At 36.4% G+C, this 16,264-nt stretch overlaps 2 protein-coding genes and 1 long non-coding RNA gene across 4 annotated transcripts; 1 reads left to right on the top strand and 2 right to left on the bottom strand.

Moving 5' to 3' along the window:
- Positions 1–1,282: 1,282 nt before the first annotated feature.
- Positions 1,283–5,528, bottom strand: LOC110370401 (integrator complex subunit 14). Of its 2 annotated transcripts, XM_049842062.2 has the most exons (10): positions 5,072–5,526; positions 4,769–4,926; positions 4,519–4,654; positions 4,269–4,381; positions 3,837–4,029; positions 3,126–3,226; positions 2,962–3,057; positions 2,539–2,725; positions 2,004–2,152; positions 1,283–1,726 (listed from the first exon to the last, which is right to left on the bottom strand). In XM_049842062.2, the coding sequence occupies exons 1-10, from the start codon at positions 5,256–5,258 to the stop codon at positions 1,493–1,495; spliced, it is 1,554 nt and encodes a 517-aa protein (XP_049698019.1). In that variant the 5' UTR covers positions 5,259–5,526; the 3' UTR covers positions 1,283–1,492. The 2 variants fall into 2 exon arrangements, with proteins under 2 accessions (XP_049698019.1, XP_049698020.2); XM_049842063.2 differs by lacking the exon at positions 4,769–4,926 and having other exon boundaries at positions 5,072–5,528.
- Positions 5,529–6,011: 483 nt separating this feature from the next.
- Positions 6,012–7,338, top strand: LOC110370144 (uncharacterized). The gene is made up of 2 exons (XM_021325879.3): positions 6,012–6,449; positions 6,541–7,338. The coding sequence occupies exons 1-2, from the start codon at positions 6,040–6,042 to the stop codon at positions 6,998–7,000; spliced, it is 870 nt and encodes a 289-aa protein (XP_021181554.2). The 5' UTR covers positions 6,012–6,039; the 3' UTR covers positions 7,001–7,338.
- Positions 7,339–7,606: 268 nt separating this feature from the next.
- On the bottom strand, positions 7,607–9,839 carry LOC110370026 (uncharacterized). Its single transcript, XR_002429225.3, has 2 exons — positions 9,686–9,839; positions 7,607–7,936 (listed from the first exon to the last, which is right to left on the bottom strand). It is a non-coding gene; the product is annotated as an uncharacterized LOC110370026 (long non-coding RNA).
- Between the last annotated feature and the right edge of the window lie 6,425 nt (positions 9,840–16,264).

Raw genomic sequence — 16,264 nt, 5'->3', positions numbered from 1 at the left:
GATTATTAAACACAGATTAGTATTGAAGTTTTAACTTACGCAGTTTGTGACCTTAAGATACTAATAAAGGCTTTTAATAATTAGCGGAAATTAGCAGTATAAAAGCAGGAAGATTCGAAGTGAAGACTGTTTTTTTTGTATTTCTACTTCATATATAGACTGCTGAGCCATTTATGTCGCCTTTCTTCATTTTTTGGGAAGCTATAACAATAGTACAACAGTTTTAAAATCCATCACCCATATTTTGACTCGTTACAAGAATTCATGGGCACCCTAGTTGTTTGGTTTACGAAAATGTTACTATTAGCTAACCTGTGGAACGATATATTGCAACCACCATAGGATTCACTTTTGCAAGTAGAAACGCAACACTTTTCACCATTTTAATAGTTTAAATTAATTTGATACAAAAAAATATAAACAAAATTTTAAATGCTGATTACGCGCCAAGAATGTTCAGGGTTACCGCTAGAAAATAAAAAAAAGGAAAATAAAAATGTATGTTGTTTATGTTTTAATAATAAATACGAATAAATTAATGCGATTGTTATTAATTTGTTGACTTACAATTTGTTAAAATAAGATAAAAATATAAGTGATTCAATTGTTTTTTGGGAAGACAAAACTTTTGATCACAACATTTTTTTATGCTGGCAAGGTGTTAGAAAGAGACAAACAGCCTCCGTTCGAACTATCCCTCTCGGCTCGGATTTGCCTCTGTGTATTATGCAACCAATTTAGTACCTTATTGCGTTAGAATAGAGTTCATTTTCGTAAATATATATTTTGAGCGTGCGCAATCTTGTTTAGTAATATTATATCTATGGACGTCATTGACGTGTCTTTTGTTTCATTATATATTTCTTCTCTTTCTTACATATCAATCTATCCCTTTCATTTTGTGCGTGACGTCATTGGCGTGTGTTTTGTTTCGATCCAAACATTTGTTTACTCTCGTCAAATCAATCTACTTTTTTAATATCGCGTTAATTTGCGTGACGCTGTTTCAAATTTAAAAATATTTGAAAAATAGCGACATATTTTTTCGTTTTTATTTCGTCTTTCTTATATACCAAATATTTTTTAAATATTATTTTAATGCATTAATGCTCATTGTTAATGCTTAAGTGTAGCAAAGTCAGTCGAACGTCTTTTAATAAATTCTAAAATTCGAATGCCTGCTCGAAGGTCAAACATTTATGTCTAGTGTTTGGATTTAAAAACTTACACTTCAAAAAATAATTTTGTGGAAATCTAAAATAAGTGAAAGAAAAAGAAATGGTTATCGTTACCTTAAAATACTTTATTATTTCCAAATTATGTATACTTAAAACTAAACATCTTATTCAATTCATGATATACCGGGCTATCACTACCATGTAGTAAACTTGTATTCCTTTTACAAAATGTGAACTATAATATCAATCTCATTTATGTTGCGGTTTTGAGTTCCTGTATCCGGTTTGTACCAATATTGAAGCACCAGGTTATCCTAATGGGTCATAGGAACATTATAATTGGGGCCTAGTGGCGTTAATGTGTGTTTGATATCTAGGGCTGTTCTCGGGTCTCGCAGGGCGTTTGCGGCGTGAGCGAGTTGTAGAGCGCATTCTGACGGCGCTGTTGGCGGCAACGCAGTGCATTCGCGCTCCAAAGCGTTACCGATCGCTGTCAGTAGTTCAGAAAAGCCAAGGGAAATAGCTGCTCGACGCAGTCTGTTCAGTTCCTGAAACACGACAAATAAGTCAGAATACCTATTTATTTTAAATGACATACTTTCCTTACAGAAATTCTGTCATTGAACTTCCTTGACAGTCCTTGGTAGTCAGAAGCCAGTTAGTCTGACACCAGTCTAACCAAGGGGTATTGAGTTGCCTAGGTAACACTGGTACTCAGCTGAATCCGATTAGACTTGAAGCCAACCTCAACATAGTTGGGAAAAGGCTTGGAGGATGATGGATGACTTGCCTTACAGAAAATTCATGCATTCCAAAAATAGGTACCTTAAAAAGATGTTGCGTCTTGTCTGGCAGTTTCCTAGCATGTCGCAGCACTTTCTGTACGTCGGCCAGCAGAGCATGAGGTCGTGCCCACGCGCACGCCGATCCCCCACTACTGTAGGAACGCCATGAACGTATCGGGAATGTTTCCGCTGAAAATTAAAACAAGGGATTGCGATTTTTGTGACATAACACCAATAATAATACTATTATAAAGGTTATGCAAGCCTCATGCAGCTAGAATGTCTTAATTCTTAATCTGAACTCAGAAAGTACGAAGTTACATTAGAATAACTCCTTCTCATCAGGGATTCAGATTTTTACGGAGTATTCAATTCCCACTGATGTCGACGTCGTTCCAGCATGAAGACGTCTGCTGCTGGACAAAGTTCAGACATCTGATTTGCAACCATATTTTAGTATTTCAATTTTGTCAGTTGTTTGTTGAAAAGACTGATAAGTGTGAGGCTAGTTTCCCAAATTCAAAAGTTATCAATCCAAATCAAGATATTCTGGCTGTATAAGGTGTGAATGTTACCAGGTGTAGTTCCTTCTTCTGCTGGTCCAAGTTGGTCGAGTGCCCCGAGCCAGGGCGCGGCCGAAGCCCCGGGCTTCATCACGCTGAGCAGCAAGCAGGAGCGGCGGCCGCGAGACGCTTCGCACGACGCCGTCAGCGTGCCCCACCAGTCGGCGCCCAGGAGTACCACCGCCGCCATATTTTCCACCTAGCGAATTGTTAATATTGTTATAACACAAACTTAAATGAAATAAATAATATCACTTGGGCGTTTCGTCGTAAAAAAATTAAATTAATTAAATTTGTTACTATTCCAAAAATGGAGAGTATGTAAATTTTTTATGTTTTAAAAATATTGACTACTCATCTACCTACATAGTCGACTTGCAGTTGGCAAATGTGACGATTTCTGAACTAATTCAAAACTTTTCTCTTTTCACTTACTTTGAGGGCTCCATGGAGTAGGACACAAAAATTGGGAACTTTGCTGGGGTCTGACATATCCTCTTCTGTAGCTGAACCGTCTGTGCTTGATCCTTCCTGCAATTATATACAATTAACAAGAGAAAAGATGATTTTATTGAGTTATGTAGATTACAATAACATACCTTGGTAGGAGTTTTAGAGCCATAATTTTCCCTGGGTGCTGAATTGGCACATGCTTGGGCCTGCGGTATTATCAAGTGTTTGCTTATGGCTATTGGAGTACCTGAGAACAAATGTATTTTATTAAAGTATTGTCTATATCCAGTGCAGGATACACGCATCTCCTACGGCTGCGAAACATGGTCCCTTACAAAACACCATAGAGACAAATTAGAAAAATGTCAAAGAGCTATGGAACGAAGCATGCTAGGAGTAAGAAGGCAAGATAGAGTCAGCAATATCCAATTAAGAGCAAAAACCAAATTAACCGACATCCTGGAAAGAATAGACCAACAAAAATGGAGATGGACCGGACATCTGTTGAGATCCAGACAAGAAAAGTGGAGCCAAATTATAACGCAGTGGTATCCTAGAGATGGCAAAAGACATAGAGGACGACAACAGATGCGCTGGGAGGATGAACTCAAACTTACTGCGGGTTCGAAATGGAGGAGAGTTGCTCAAGATCGGAACCAATGGAAGCTACTGGAGGAGGCCTTTGCCAACAGGCATACTGAGCTGAGAGACATTTTATAACTACAACATACTGTTAACACGATCTAAGGAACAGTTCTCTCACCCAGCCCAAAAGGCTAAATAAATAAATAAATATCCAGTGCAATCTATATTTTTTTTAAAGTTATTTAGTGAAGAATTTGAAGAAGAAAACTTACTAAGTTCTTGTTGCTGTAGAAACCCAATAACATGTATTTGATTGGCCAAGGTGTACGTAGCAGCCAATTCTTCAAGAGTGACAGTTTGTGGAGCTGGGAACAGTTGAACACGGGCTTCTAGTTGGCCACATTTGAGAGTACACCAAAACTCTTGGTAGTGTTGTTCACAAAGGCGCGTCATCGCTGTTATTACCTGTAAATATATTTTTAGATCACTGGCCAGTACAAAATACAGTTGAATCCGTTTATAATGACATCTTAGGGACTTACAAAAATGTCATACAAAGCATTTCATAGAAAAAATCTCCTGTTTTTGCTAGTATGTACTTATTTATTTAACTAGAAAAAACATAGAGACATAAAATAGAATCTTGATCTGATTAAATAGTTTCATGAGAATTCTTATTTCGTTTCTATTAAGGTTATACTTACTCCAGGGACGGTAAGTTGGTCAGGACAGTAAATGGAGCCCCGAGACATATTCCCATTAGAGTTACTAGTAGTGTTATTGGCTAGATCCACTATTTTCTGGTAGAGTGGCATTGCTGAAACAAAGTAAAAAGGTTTTTGTAAGAAGGTCAAATCAAATTGAGTCAAATATGTTAATTTTGTAATTTTAATTATTATTGTTGCATTATTACTTCTTTCAGAATGTTGTATGTATTTTGTTTATTTGACTTACCATGTTGCAGGCATGGGTCATGAGGGGAGGCAATAGGTAAAACATGTATTTTTGCTGGATAAGTAGGGGGCAAAGGCAGAGCTTGCACCATCCGGTTTCTGCCAATTGCCCCAACCCCACTGCTACCATCTGTTATCTGTAATTTTTTAATACATGAATATTATTTATACCCAGTACCATCCTATTGGTTCTTAGACAAGTTTTTGCTAAAAAGATTACATGGTTGAAAATAATGAGTGTCATGTTATACCAGTATAATCTGCACAGGTGTTTGGCATCCTCCCCACTCATTGAGTACCAACTGGTTCACACCAAGGAAGGCAGTGTCTATACAGGTTTTATCTCCTTCTTCCAATGATAACAGCTTGCTGCGTATACTATCAAAGTCTCGAGTAAAAGGAACAGCCACTAAAAAAATTATATAAGTTTAAATTAATAACATATCGATTTGGACCTCTTTGGTACCACAAGACATACTTTATCTCTGTGCATGCTACACTTGGTGTTGCTAATAAGTTGCTAACAAGTTTTTTATATGAGTTGACAAGTATACCTTCGTACACAGATGAGAATGTGACCAATGCCACATATTCCAGTTTGGCATGATTGCCTAAATAATCCAAAAACGTGTTCACAGCCGCTGTTCCTATCGTGTGCCGGGTATGAGTCTCTGTAGTGTCAGAAGTCGCTACAGGCCGCGACATTGATAGCGAAACATCCATTAATATTACCGTAGGCATTGTGACTATGAAATCTTAATAGTTACACAAAATACAACAATCATTCATAGTTTGTTTTTATATCAGAGCAACTTAAACTCAAACATAAATGTGTTGAAACTTATATGTGTTGAATCTTTAGATTTGCGACATGAAATCTTTTGTTGTCGCTAAAGCCAAACGTGAATTTAAATTAGCACGACAGGGACGAAAATAAATATTAATGCTAGCTAGCTAAATAAATTAGAAATTAGAACTGGAACCTGGAACACTGCCATCACATAGATCATAATAATATGTCATTGTCAAAGTTGACTTGACACACTTGACATTTACAACCACAGGCTAAAAAGGCACACCCACAGGCAACCATAAGCCAGTCAGCGGCCTAAAGGTAAGCGTCCACAGGCACGCATCGCAAGTATCGGACGCATCGCAATTCGCACGTAACGGATTTTACCTTTGTATAAGAATTCATACAACGGCGTCCACTGATCCGCATTGTATGGACGACTGAGATACATAGCTATGCTATAATGCGATAAGTCCGATACGTGCCATGCGGGCCTGTGGACGCTTACCTTTAAGGATGTTTTTATTTAGAAAACGTGCCGTTCATGTGTCCCATGACCTTTATAACCCATTTACATGATTAAAAAAAGTATATAAATAACAATATACAGTCGAATTGTAAATCTCCCTCTTTTTTGGAAGTCGGTTGAAAATGAAACCAACTAGATTACGAAGATCTTTTCTATATTACATATATCTACTGATAATCCTACTTACGAAATTATTTACGATGGAAAATCGTACAGATGACAACAAAATTATCGAAAGCAATATTCAACAGGAAAATTTAGAGTATCGTTTTAATTTTGTTAATACTCCATGGGACGACAGATCTAAGAAAAGCAAAGCTGGCATCTTAATTTTGTTAATTTCCATATTTGTTGTAACAATGGCTCTCGTGTTTAATAGTTTTATAATGCACTATAAAGGTTTCAAGTTTGTCAAAAGATATAACAACTCTAATGAACTATCGTGCCTCCGTGTCAGGATGGATGAGTATCCCTTCGTGGCGAGAATTCATTCTGTAGCTACTCAACATCTGTTGTGTTTGGGTGCTGTAGTGAGCCCCTCCACAGTCATCACCAACGGAGTCTGCGCTAAGTCTGGACCTATACGAATGATTCTCGGAAGCATATCGAAGTGAGTATACACAATTATAAGTGAGATACATCTCACTGCTTACTGCCTGACTGGTAAAATCATGCATTACCTGACAGTTTTTCTTTTGCAGCCCTCGCTGCAAAAAGGGATTTTCCGTTGACGTCATAGAGTCAGTACTCCACGACGGCGTAATTTCCAAAAGGCTGGTACTCTTATCTAGTTACGAAAGTATAGAGTTTTGTTCAGAAGTGATAACGATCGGCAAAAACTTGAACTGGGCCGCAAAAGTTCATATTCTCGGACGACCTATCGCAGTTGGAAGAATGTTATCTCTACAGTATGCCAACTTAGCTGGCAAAAACATCGCAAGTAGACGTATAAATAAACATGTGAATCCGAATAGTACGATATGTGTGAAGGACGTAGCACGCTGTCCCGTGCGGGCTGGGGATCTCCTGCTGCAGAATGGCCAACTATTCGGATTCTCATCGACCAGTGTACAACGCGACAAAGTGGCTTGTTTTGCAGACTTGAACCTTGTTAAACAAGATTTAAAGGAAGCGGATGAAGAAATAAGTGTGGACGACTAGAGTGGCTAACTTTAATACTTAGTTGAATTATACTTATCTGCTTACCTTTCTTAACGAATGGTTCTTTTTCATCTTTAAACCGAGGGATTTTCCACTTTCCACCCTGCCCATGCACCAAAGTGGACTTTCTTCGCATTCTCGCTATTGTATTTAGGCAGGTACTCACTTGTTGTTGCAATTTAGGAAATAAAAATATTTTTTTATGGGCGCAGTGCATAAAACCATATATTTTGCTATCCGTCACGGTCTTCCTTTAGTATCAGTGATAGTAAATACACATATGAACCTTCCTCTTCAATCATACACTCTATCTATTAAAAAAAACCGCATCAAAAATCTTTGCATAGTTTTAAAGATTTGAGCAAACAGGGAATAGGGACAGAGAAAGCAACTTTATTTTATCCCATGTACCTATGTATTGAAGTTAAACTTATTGCAGAAAATAATAATATTTTTGATTTCTCATCCAAAATTAATCTTAGCCGGCACTTTGGTCAGACATTTGAGAAGTTTACTCAAAATTTGTGCATTGCCCTTATTCCAATTTCTTATTTTTGTGGTCGGCGTATACATCTCTTCGAGTCAACATCAAATAAAACGTAAATATGATGTGCGGTATTTTTTATTAAAAGCTTACAAATACATATGTTCAGTGTCTACGAAAATGAGTGTGTTTGCGCCGACAAGTATGGGAGGGCACTTGAACTGCTCCAAGATCCACTTCTTCTGGACACGTGTAGCCTTTCCAGTCCTTTGTAGCAACGTATATAAGCAGCACCACGAAGAACGTAAGTGCCGTGTATACCAGTAGACTGAAACTCTGATGGTATCTCGATAGAGCCGCCGTGTCGAGAGTGACCTTGAAGTTGCTCTTGCCTCGGGATTTTGCGGACATTGTGCTAGTGATTGTTTTTGTTGAATTGTAGTTTTCCGTGGCTGAAAAATATGAATTAAAAATGTTATGAATTTAAAGGACAGCACATAAAAATCAAAAAGGTAGTGAGTTCAAAGCCTTCTTCTATTCCTCATTTCCATACCATAATATACCTAGATGCTGAGATGGATGTGTGGTGTTGTTACAAGAATGGATAAAGTGAGGAATAATTACATTAGAGGAAGTCTGAAAGTAGCGCGAGCTACAGAAAAGATGAGAAGTAGAACATTGTCATGGTATGGGCATGTAATGAGGATCCCATGATACGCATGCAACAATGTGTGTGCTAAGTATGAATGTGGTTGGATGGAGAGGAAGAGGAAGAAGACCTAAAAAAAGATGGATGGATTGCCTGAAAGATGACATGAATAGGAAGGGAGTGAGTCTGACACTCACTCCCTTCCTATTCATGTCATATGACGAGTGACAGGGGAAAATGGAAGAGAATGACATAATATTGCGCAGACCCCAAGTAAAATTGGGAACAGGGCAGGAGGAAGAAGAAGATACCTAGACGATGATTGATTTAACATAGGTAGGCACCTATATAAAAACCCTAAATGGACAAGTTTCTAATTCACTAAGCAATAAAAATTGTATGTATGTTAATAAACTGTAAATTGCGTTGTCATTTTAGCTAGGGTTAGGTGGACGCGGCAGCACTGACGTGCGTCCAATTTAGCCTATCTGATAGTGGGTCGACGAAAATTATAATAACCCATTAAGTGCACGTCACACGCACGATTGGATGTCAGCCGCTAACAGTGATTTTCCGGAGGGTAGTCGCGACACTACTTGTACCGGCAGCCACATGGCGCTCACAATTAAAATGTTAATTTGTCCTCCACACATCGTCACGCGTCACGGTTTTATTGGGCCACGCTGTATTGACGGACTACATTACACGTCATGTTCAAAGTTAATACAGATCCATTTTGATAATTAGCACATAATCTGTTAATAAGCTCCTGAGTGTCAATCTCACCAAAATAAGGGTATTAATAACAAGAACCTCGGGTAGGACTATGTGCAAAAGATTACCACAAAGAAGGGATGCAAGATACCTACAGCAACATAGATGAACTTCAAAAAGTACCTACAAAATATTTCACAGCTAAACAACGTTGCATTTTAAAAGGACTCATTTATATTATGGTACACTAGACCACTTAAATTAGGGTCTCGTCGACTACCCGGCGCGTTAAAAGACTTAGTATTACACGGAGTACAATAAAGCGAAGCCTCCGTTCACTTAGGAATAATTTCATCATCATACTCATGATAATGTAGACAATTTTCATTAAGTTAAAATGCTTGAAGCATATCTGCTCTAACAGTCTTAGCTGTAAAATGAGAGATTAGATAAACTTTTAGGCGTTTCAACTGAAAAAATCCAGGTTTTACGTGGGAAGACGGATTTCATGAATAACAAATTACTGACGCGAAATCTAAGTCAATCATTGTGAATAAGAAAATTCCTCTATTTTCACATGTTTTTTTTTTTTTGAGACTGGTAGAGGCACACCTACAGAGGTTTTAACTGTCTAATATGTCGTATTCATTCACAATAGTGAAATAAGTATGTTTTAATAACTATTAAATATTACAATCCTTAGAAAGGATTTCCAGATAGCCATGATTGTTAAAACAACGGCATCATGTGGATCCATAGAATGGAATTTCCCAATGACAGAATATAAGATTTTTTTACTAGATTCTGTTACTAACAAAAATGATCTCTTTTTAATTACCTTATAGATTACCGGTGGCTGGTATTGTTTTGTTGTAGGTAGGTATGTTAATTGGTTTAATTTGCTTTTACATTTTGATTTGGTCCGTTTTCTCTGTTTTTAGGTTTTTTACTGAACATTTACTTGTCAAGATGACATAGTTATAACCATAGTCTCATAGAGTTCTTAGCTTGCACATGTAACCTTTTTTAATAAAAAAAAATATTTACCGACCGACCGAAAAAAAGGATGTGAGAACATGAGTTGTTTACGCTGCGTTGTTATGATTTTAAACAATAGATCCTCGTATCACGAGACGAGATTGCTTGCAGAAAAATTAAAACGAAATATTAAACTTCCGATTTGAAATTAACAGTTGGTTTTGTTTCGTAACCGTATCGAGGATAAGGTGCATTTTACGAAACTTTTTCGCATAAATTTTGCTACGAGTGTTTTTTATTAAACGACCTTTTTTATACCAGCTACTTATACCCAACAAGATAGCTAGCATAGCATGCTTGCAAAAGTTGTTAAAACATTTTCACAGCACATTCAGCTGACATTTGAGGTAAATGCAGGAAATAGTTAGCTTATGGAAACCTGTGGAATTCTGCTGAAGCATGAACATGACATACCATCTACCTCGTATAGGATGTAGCTTCAGAATTTCCGCTTCGCTTGAAAGAAGTCGTATTTTCAAATGTCCGAAGGTTAGACGTATCTTTTACTTGTATGTTGCTCTAAAAGCTCTTCGTTTAATGTGGGATTGAATCACGACCTACATCTTGATGGTGGGAGGCGTCGACAGGATTAGTTTACAAGCATTAGGTGGATAAAACTTGCAGATAAAGCAACACACGAAAACACATGCTACAGGTAGTTACATGCGTGACGGTATCATCGTTACATATTTTCACATAAAAAAGATTTTTTGTCGCAAAACTTTAAGAAAAAAATGGTAATTAAGGAAAATTTCAGTAGGCTTAATTGCGATTGGTAGATAATGATAAACATAAAGAAGATCAATCTGGAGTGGAGTTTAATATTGATGAGCGGACGTCGCTCCGACGGCGGCCATCTATAAAAATATTAATTGCTGTCCTGTTCGCCTCGTAAACAATTCAGTGCACATGAAATATTTAGTGCCTATACACGATAAGTGCCATTTTTTATTTGAACTAGACATTCCCTTGGAGATGCTCGTGAATTTCGATTCAGATTTTCGTTATTATTCCTTTCATTTATAAACCATCTAGATCAGATGTGTGAAGCCCCAGATTTAATTTAAACATGACGTGCCTATTCATAGGTTTATCCCTAAATTTCAATTTGGAGACCTCGAAATTGTCCGATTGATTTATGACCAAAAGTTATCAGATTTCAATTGTAAATGTAATGGCCTTGATGTAAGGTTCAAAATGGTTTCAATAGATAGAAGGGAGCTTAAATTGACTTATTCCATATGTGAATCAGCAAGTGAGTCAATCAGCTCTGTAATAACGTTTCGGAAAACAGCAGTGGTAAGGCACTGCCGCACTGGAAATGCATTTGCATGGAACAGAAATGGCGCCCAACTGAGCCAAGCGTCTCTGGCACGTGGGTAGTTTGAAATCACAAGCCAAACCCACGTGTAGGTATAAAAGATTAGATTTGTGGACGGTTTAAATTCTGCACTCTTTGTATTAAGCTACGAGTATGTTGAATTTTTAAGAGGTTGATGGATGTTTTTAGTGTACGTTGATGGCTATGAAATATGCTAGTATTTTTCTGGATGCAAATTTAGATTGCTGTGGATTTATTGGGTCGTATAAATGTAGCAATCTATATACATACTTAATTTATTCTTCAGAACTAAATCATTGGAAAAGGTGTGCATTGAAGATCCTTCAATTTAAATTCATTATACATATAACTATCACATATTCCGCAATAAAACAAATTGATCCGTGTTAATTATAATCATTAATCTGAACGATTGTTTAACGAAACCCTCAGTTATATAAATGTTTGTCAGAGCGCTCCTCAATTAGTTTTCCTAAGGGTTGGAGTTGAAAGGGCGCAGCTAGGATAAGTACAGCAGATGGGACGTTTCCGAACCGATCCAAGTTTTAGATAATACCTGAATTGATTGGACTGAGATAACTGTTTGATGGGTAGGTAAGTTATTTGGATCATCAACAGGGTTAATAGGACAGCATTTTTTTCTATTGTTCATGAACGAAAAATTAAGTAATTATTGCAAGCTACACGTTAATGTACCTAATTCGTTGAAGTCTTTTACACTTGATATTTTAAGACTCCATGTCTCTCTCTGATCACTGTGTGTCAGTGCCTGCCTACTTATGTCTAAATGTTAGTTATGTTCCCATTTACTTTTGGGCTTCTGAGGCTTAAAAGTTAATGGACTACTTCAGCTGGACGCCATTGCCTGTAAAACAAATGAAATATTTAGTTACCAATAATATAATACCTCTATAAAACATATAAACACTCCCACATACGAGTGCATATTTAATTTCAGTGATCAGAATAAATGTAATTGATGAATGTTTGTTCGTTAAATTATACCTATTGTTGTGATATTTTAGATTAGGTATTTATATATTCAACATAATTCGTGATACCTATGCATGCCGATGCGATGTATGAAATATTAGTTCTTCTCAACTAAGATTTGTAAGTCTTAAAGCACACTTTTTAAAAGTTTGCTAGTTAAATAGAGCCTAGACATAGGTATCAACGCCTGAGAATTATTACTTTTGTTTTTAAAATTAAACAGAACTCTTTCTTATAAATGTCTATTTGCCTAGAATTTGAGATATTTATCTACAGACTGAAACTATTTGAATTTCTCAACTAACGTGAGATGATTATGATAGATTCGCAAAAAAATATTCGTAGACTTAAAAACTTGAAGTTTCGCAATATGTTTCACAGAATTACGGGCTCGCATTTTATGCAATATAGATGTAGTACATCGGTAACGAGGCCTTGAAGGGTCATTGTCAACGCGAATGATCGATAATTCGCCTAGCCGCATAAAAAGTACCTACGTAAACAGTGTCGTACGCCGTACAATGCGCGTGACTAGCACTCGTGTTTAAACTTAGAATAAAGGGTGCGATGACCTTAGGTTTCCTTTCTCGCGAACCACGCTGTTTGGTATGGAAAACACTGCTTACCAATATTTCACGAGAAAACTAGTCATGTACATGTTGGCTGAGCACTGAAGCGGTCGTTAGAAGAAACAGCTGTTAATAAAAATAAAGCAAGAAGTTCATTGTCTAAGTAGGTACCTGTCTACCTTATTATTTTAGATGCTTTGTTCTTACTTAAAAGTAAGATGAAGATTACCTATCAAATCTTTCATAATCCGTTCAAAGGACGCATTGAATCAATGATTTTCGCAAGTTGACTGACTCATTTAACAGTTTAGAGAAGATAATTTTTGATTTAATTCAATCATCATTTCCCCAAAGTAACGTTAATATGTTCTTAGACTGACAGCATCCCGAAGATTCCTGAAGAATTTGGTTTCAAATGCTCTAGCCGTTTTACTGTGACATCGTAACAAACAGACTCTATTTAATATTGGGCAGGATTTTCTATCATAAAGTAGGTAATATAAAGAACCTATGGAATGTTGACTTTAGGTAATGGCAAAACAAATATGGCAACAAGACTGGAAGTACTGGAACCCACTCGTAAGTACGAACGTAGTTCTTTAGTCTATGCCTATAGTTTCGAAGTAGGACCTACTTGTAGATGTTGTCAATTGTTTTTTCTAACTAAAGAGCTAACAAGCTGGCCATCAATATAAGTACCTTCATATTCCTAAAAAGATTCCTCGGATCCGGCCTTTTTATTAGAGTCAATAAGGAAAAATATTAAAAGATACATGTAAATATAAATAGCGGACTCTATTATAATACCTTTCTTTGGATCTTATTGGTAGGCACAGTATAAAACATTCAGGATCCTTTGAAATTTTGAGTAAATAATTACGAAGTATTTCCATATAATTACAATATATTTTTTGCTTAAATTCGAGGTAATCAAGTAATACCTGTTTACTGTCATCGAAGAAGATCGAAGATTTTTTCAACTTAAGTAAGTAATGGTAGAAGAAAATTGCCAGGTTCCAAAACTTTTTCTCAGATTTGTTGTCATTATTTGTGAAGATGCTGTAGTGCAGCCAAAGTAAAATCTTAAAAAACCATTGTCTGTAAAGTCGTGTCACTGACGATAGTTGAACGTGACAACATGAGTAGCTGCCGATTGTGCCTCTTTGTCGGTCGCTGCGTGCTCTCGCTTGCACTTCAAGCCTTAAACGGAACGCCTCAGAGCGAGGTAACGCCTCAGAGCGAGGTAACGCCGCATGAGTCATGTTTTTTCGTGCGTGCAGCCGGCTCCATCGATTTATAAGACGTTGTCGCGTCAAAGAGAGTTATTTATTTATATCTTACATATTTTCAAACACGATGATTGATGGTTACATCACGATGTTATTGAAATTATCTATGTATGAATTATTCGTATTTTGGCTATCAAAGTTTTTGTTTAAACTTTCTGACATTTACTGACTTTGTTCTCAACAAACATGGATGAATCAAGTAAAATAATTATCGAGTAAAATAATTAACTTCAGATAAATAAAACTCATGTAATTTTACTGTTTACGTTTACGAACGTTTTCATTTGCCAGTCTTCTATACGGGGCTGTAAACTTTAACACCGGCATTTATAATAAGCTTAGGTACAGAGAGAACAAACTCTCTATCACTTTCCTCTTTGGTAAATACACGGTGCTAGAGTGCGATAGCGAATTATATAGTCTGTTGTTTTAATTTTATGGATACCATGGAAAATACGCTGAAGTCTTGTTACCAGTTACTTTAAAGAATTCTTGAACCATGGTTAGATTCTTCTGATATCTCGAGGGAATTACCAGCATTACTTATTTTTAGAAATTTAATTTTAGAGTCGAATTCGTAACGTTATGTTTATGTTAATTCTCGAAATAAAGGGAGGAAATAGGGCCTCACGGGGTATTTCAGTACCGGTGAAGAAGGATACAAATTGATCCCGCTTTTCTAGGCAATTTGGCCAAAATTGTGTTAATAATTATAGCTCAAAATGTGTTGCGAAATTATCTTTGTATAATGCAAGTTTGTGTATTACAAACCACCTTCTAGATAATTTTAAATGAAGATACAGGGTCAAATACTTACATAGAATTTAAGCTTATTATTGAGAGATCACAAATCGCTGCAAATTAAAGAGTCTAGCCGTACATCAAAGGTAAGCGCTTTACACTTTCACACTTGTTCCATAATAAGTTGTATTATTAACTGAAGTGAGCTATGATTTATGCAAGTTTCGTTATTACCCTTGAACTCGCGAGTTAAGCAAATCCCGCTTTACCGAGTATAGGCTTACAAACTTTTATCGGTCGTCCGTAAGTAGCATAAATCACTTTTATCGCGTCGCTTGTGATACTTACATGCATCGTGAATACGCTCGGCTTCACTTGGAACTTTGTGTGATCGATGTTCTACGATCTTGTCTATTTTCTGTAATAATGCTGAACTTACTACAAGGTTTTTATTAAGTTATAGATCTTTGCCATTTTAAACTAATTTTATGCACACTTAGATAGGTAAAACCAGTGATACATAGCTATTGTTTTATTAATAAAGTCACACACCTATGTAGTGATTTTATTATTGAGAAGATCTTTCCCAAAGTTTTACAGTCTCAGCCAAATATAATTGAGCATTACTCAGAACAACTTTTATACTTATATACAACTTATATCATAACTTAGGCATTTGTGGTCACTATTTCAGGAATAGCCAGTTTGCAGTTACTACGAACACCAGCAGAGCCTCTAACTCTAATTGGTTCCCGATATAGGCAGCCTATAAATTGGGGAAATATTTTGATGTTCAAAAACTTGTCATTCATACAGTGAGTGAAAATATAAATAGAAAGTCAGTGGGATGATTGCCGATAGGGCTGGATATTTGGAAATAAAATTCTGGATATACTTAGTACTCTAAAATATTTGAGACTATTTTACTTAAATAAATAGTAATAAAAAGTACCTGTAGGTACCTAAGCTAATTATTATTGTCTTCCAAATCCGTTTAAAAGAGTAACAAACATTCAGTAATCCACACGCTCATCAAAACTCAGGTTCATAATATAAGAAGGCATTTGTTTTAATTGTTGATAACAGAATTCAACAGGGCAAATACCTATCTGTCTGCCCTGCGTCTGCGCATAATCAGTTGAAATATGTGCAATGCAGTAGCTAGGTACCCTCATTTAACTCATTTGTAAGCGCGGATTCTGTCGTCTAATATTAGGCCACAGGGTACCAATCTAATTAGACCTACTAATCCGATATGCTAATTGACTTGTAATGCATTTAATACTGTCAGGGCGAGCAAATGTAACATAGTGAGACGGGAAATTCCTTCGGGAAGTTTTCTTATTAGCTATTAAAAAAACAAATAAGATTTTCACAGATGATGACACATCATCTGCATAATCACGTGTTTATGATGATAATAATAGAAGAGATTAATAGCATTA

This window comes from Helicoverpa armigera, chromosome 5 (assembly GCF_030705265.1).
Source record: "Helicoverpa armigera isolate CAAS_96S chromosome 5, ASM3070526v1, whole genome shotgun sequence".
In the NCBI taxonomy this organism is placed as follows: domain Eukaryota; kingdom Metazoa; phylum Arthropoda; class Insecta; order Lepidoptera; family Noctuidae; genus Helicoverpa; species Helicoverpa armigera.
The sequence above is the reverse complement of the archived record's forward strand: the minus strand, read 5'-3'. Positions and strand labels throughout refer to the sequence as shown.

Coding starts and splice junctions, on each gene's coding strand:
- LOC110370401 (XM_049842062.2), bottom strand. CDS start 5,258: ATGCCTACGGTAATATTAATGGATGTTTCGCTATCAATGTCGCGGCCT. Junction 4,927..5,071: donor ATTCTCATCTGTGTACGAAG/GTATACTTGTCA, acceptor TAATTTTTTTAG/TGGCTGTTCCTTTTACTCGA. Junction 3,058..3,125: donor GCTCTAAAACTCCTACCAAG/GTATGTTATTGT, acceptor ATATAATTGCAG/GAAGGATCAAGCACAGACGG.
- LOC110370144 (XM_021325879.3), top strand. CDS start 6,040: ATGGAAAATCGTACAGATGACAACAAAATTATCGAAAGCAATATTCAA. Junction 6,450..6,540: donor ATTCTCGGAAGCATATCGAA/GTGAGTATACAC, acceptor TTTCTTTTGCAG/CCCTCGCTGCAAAAAGGGAT.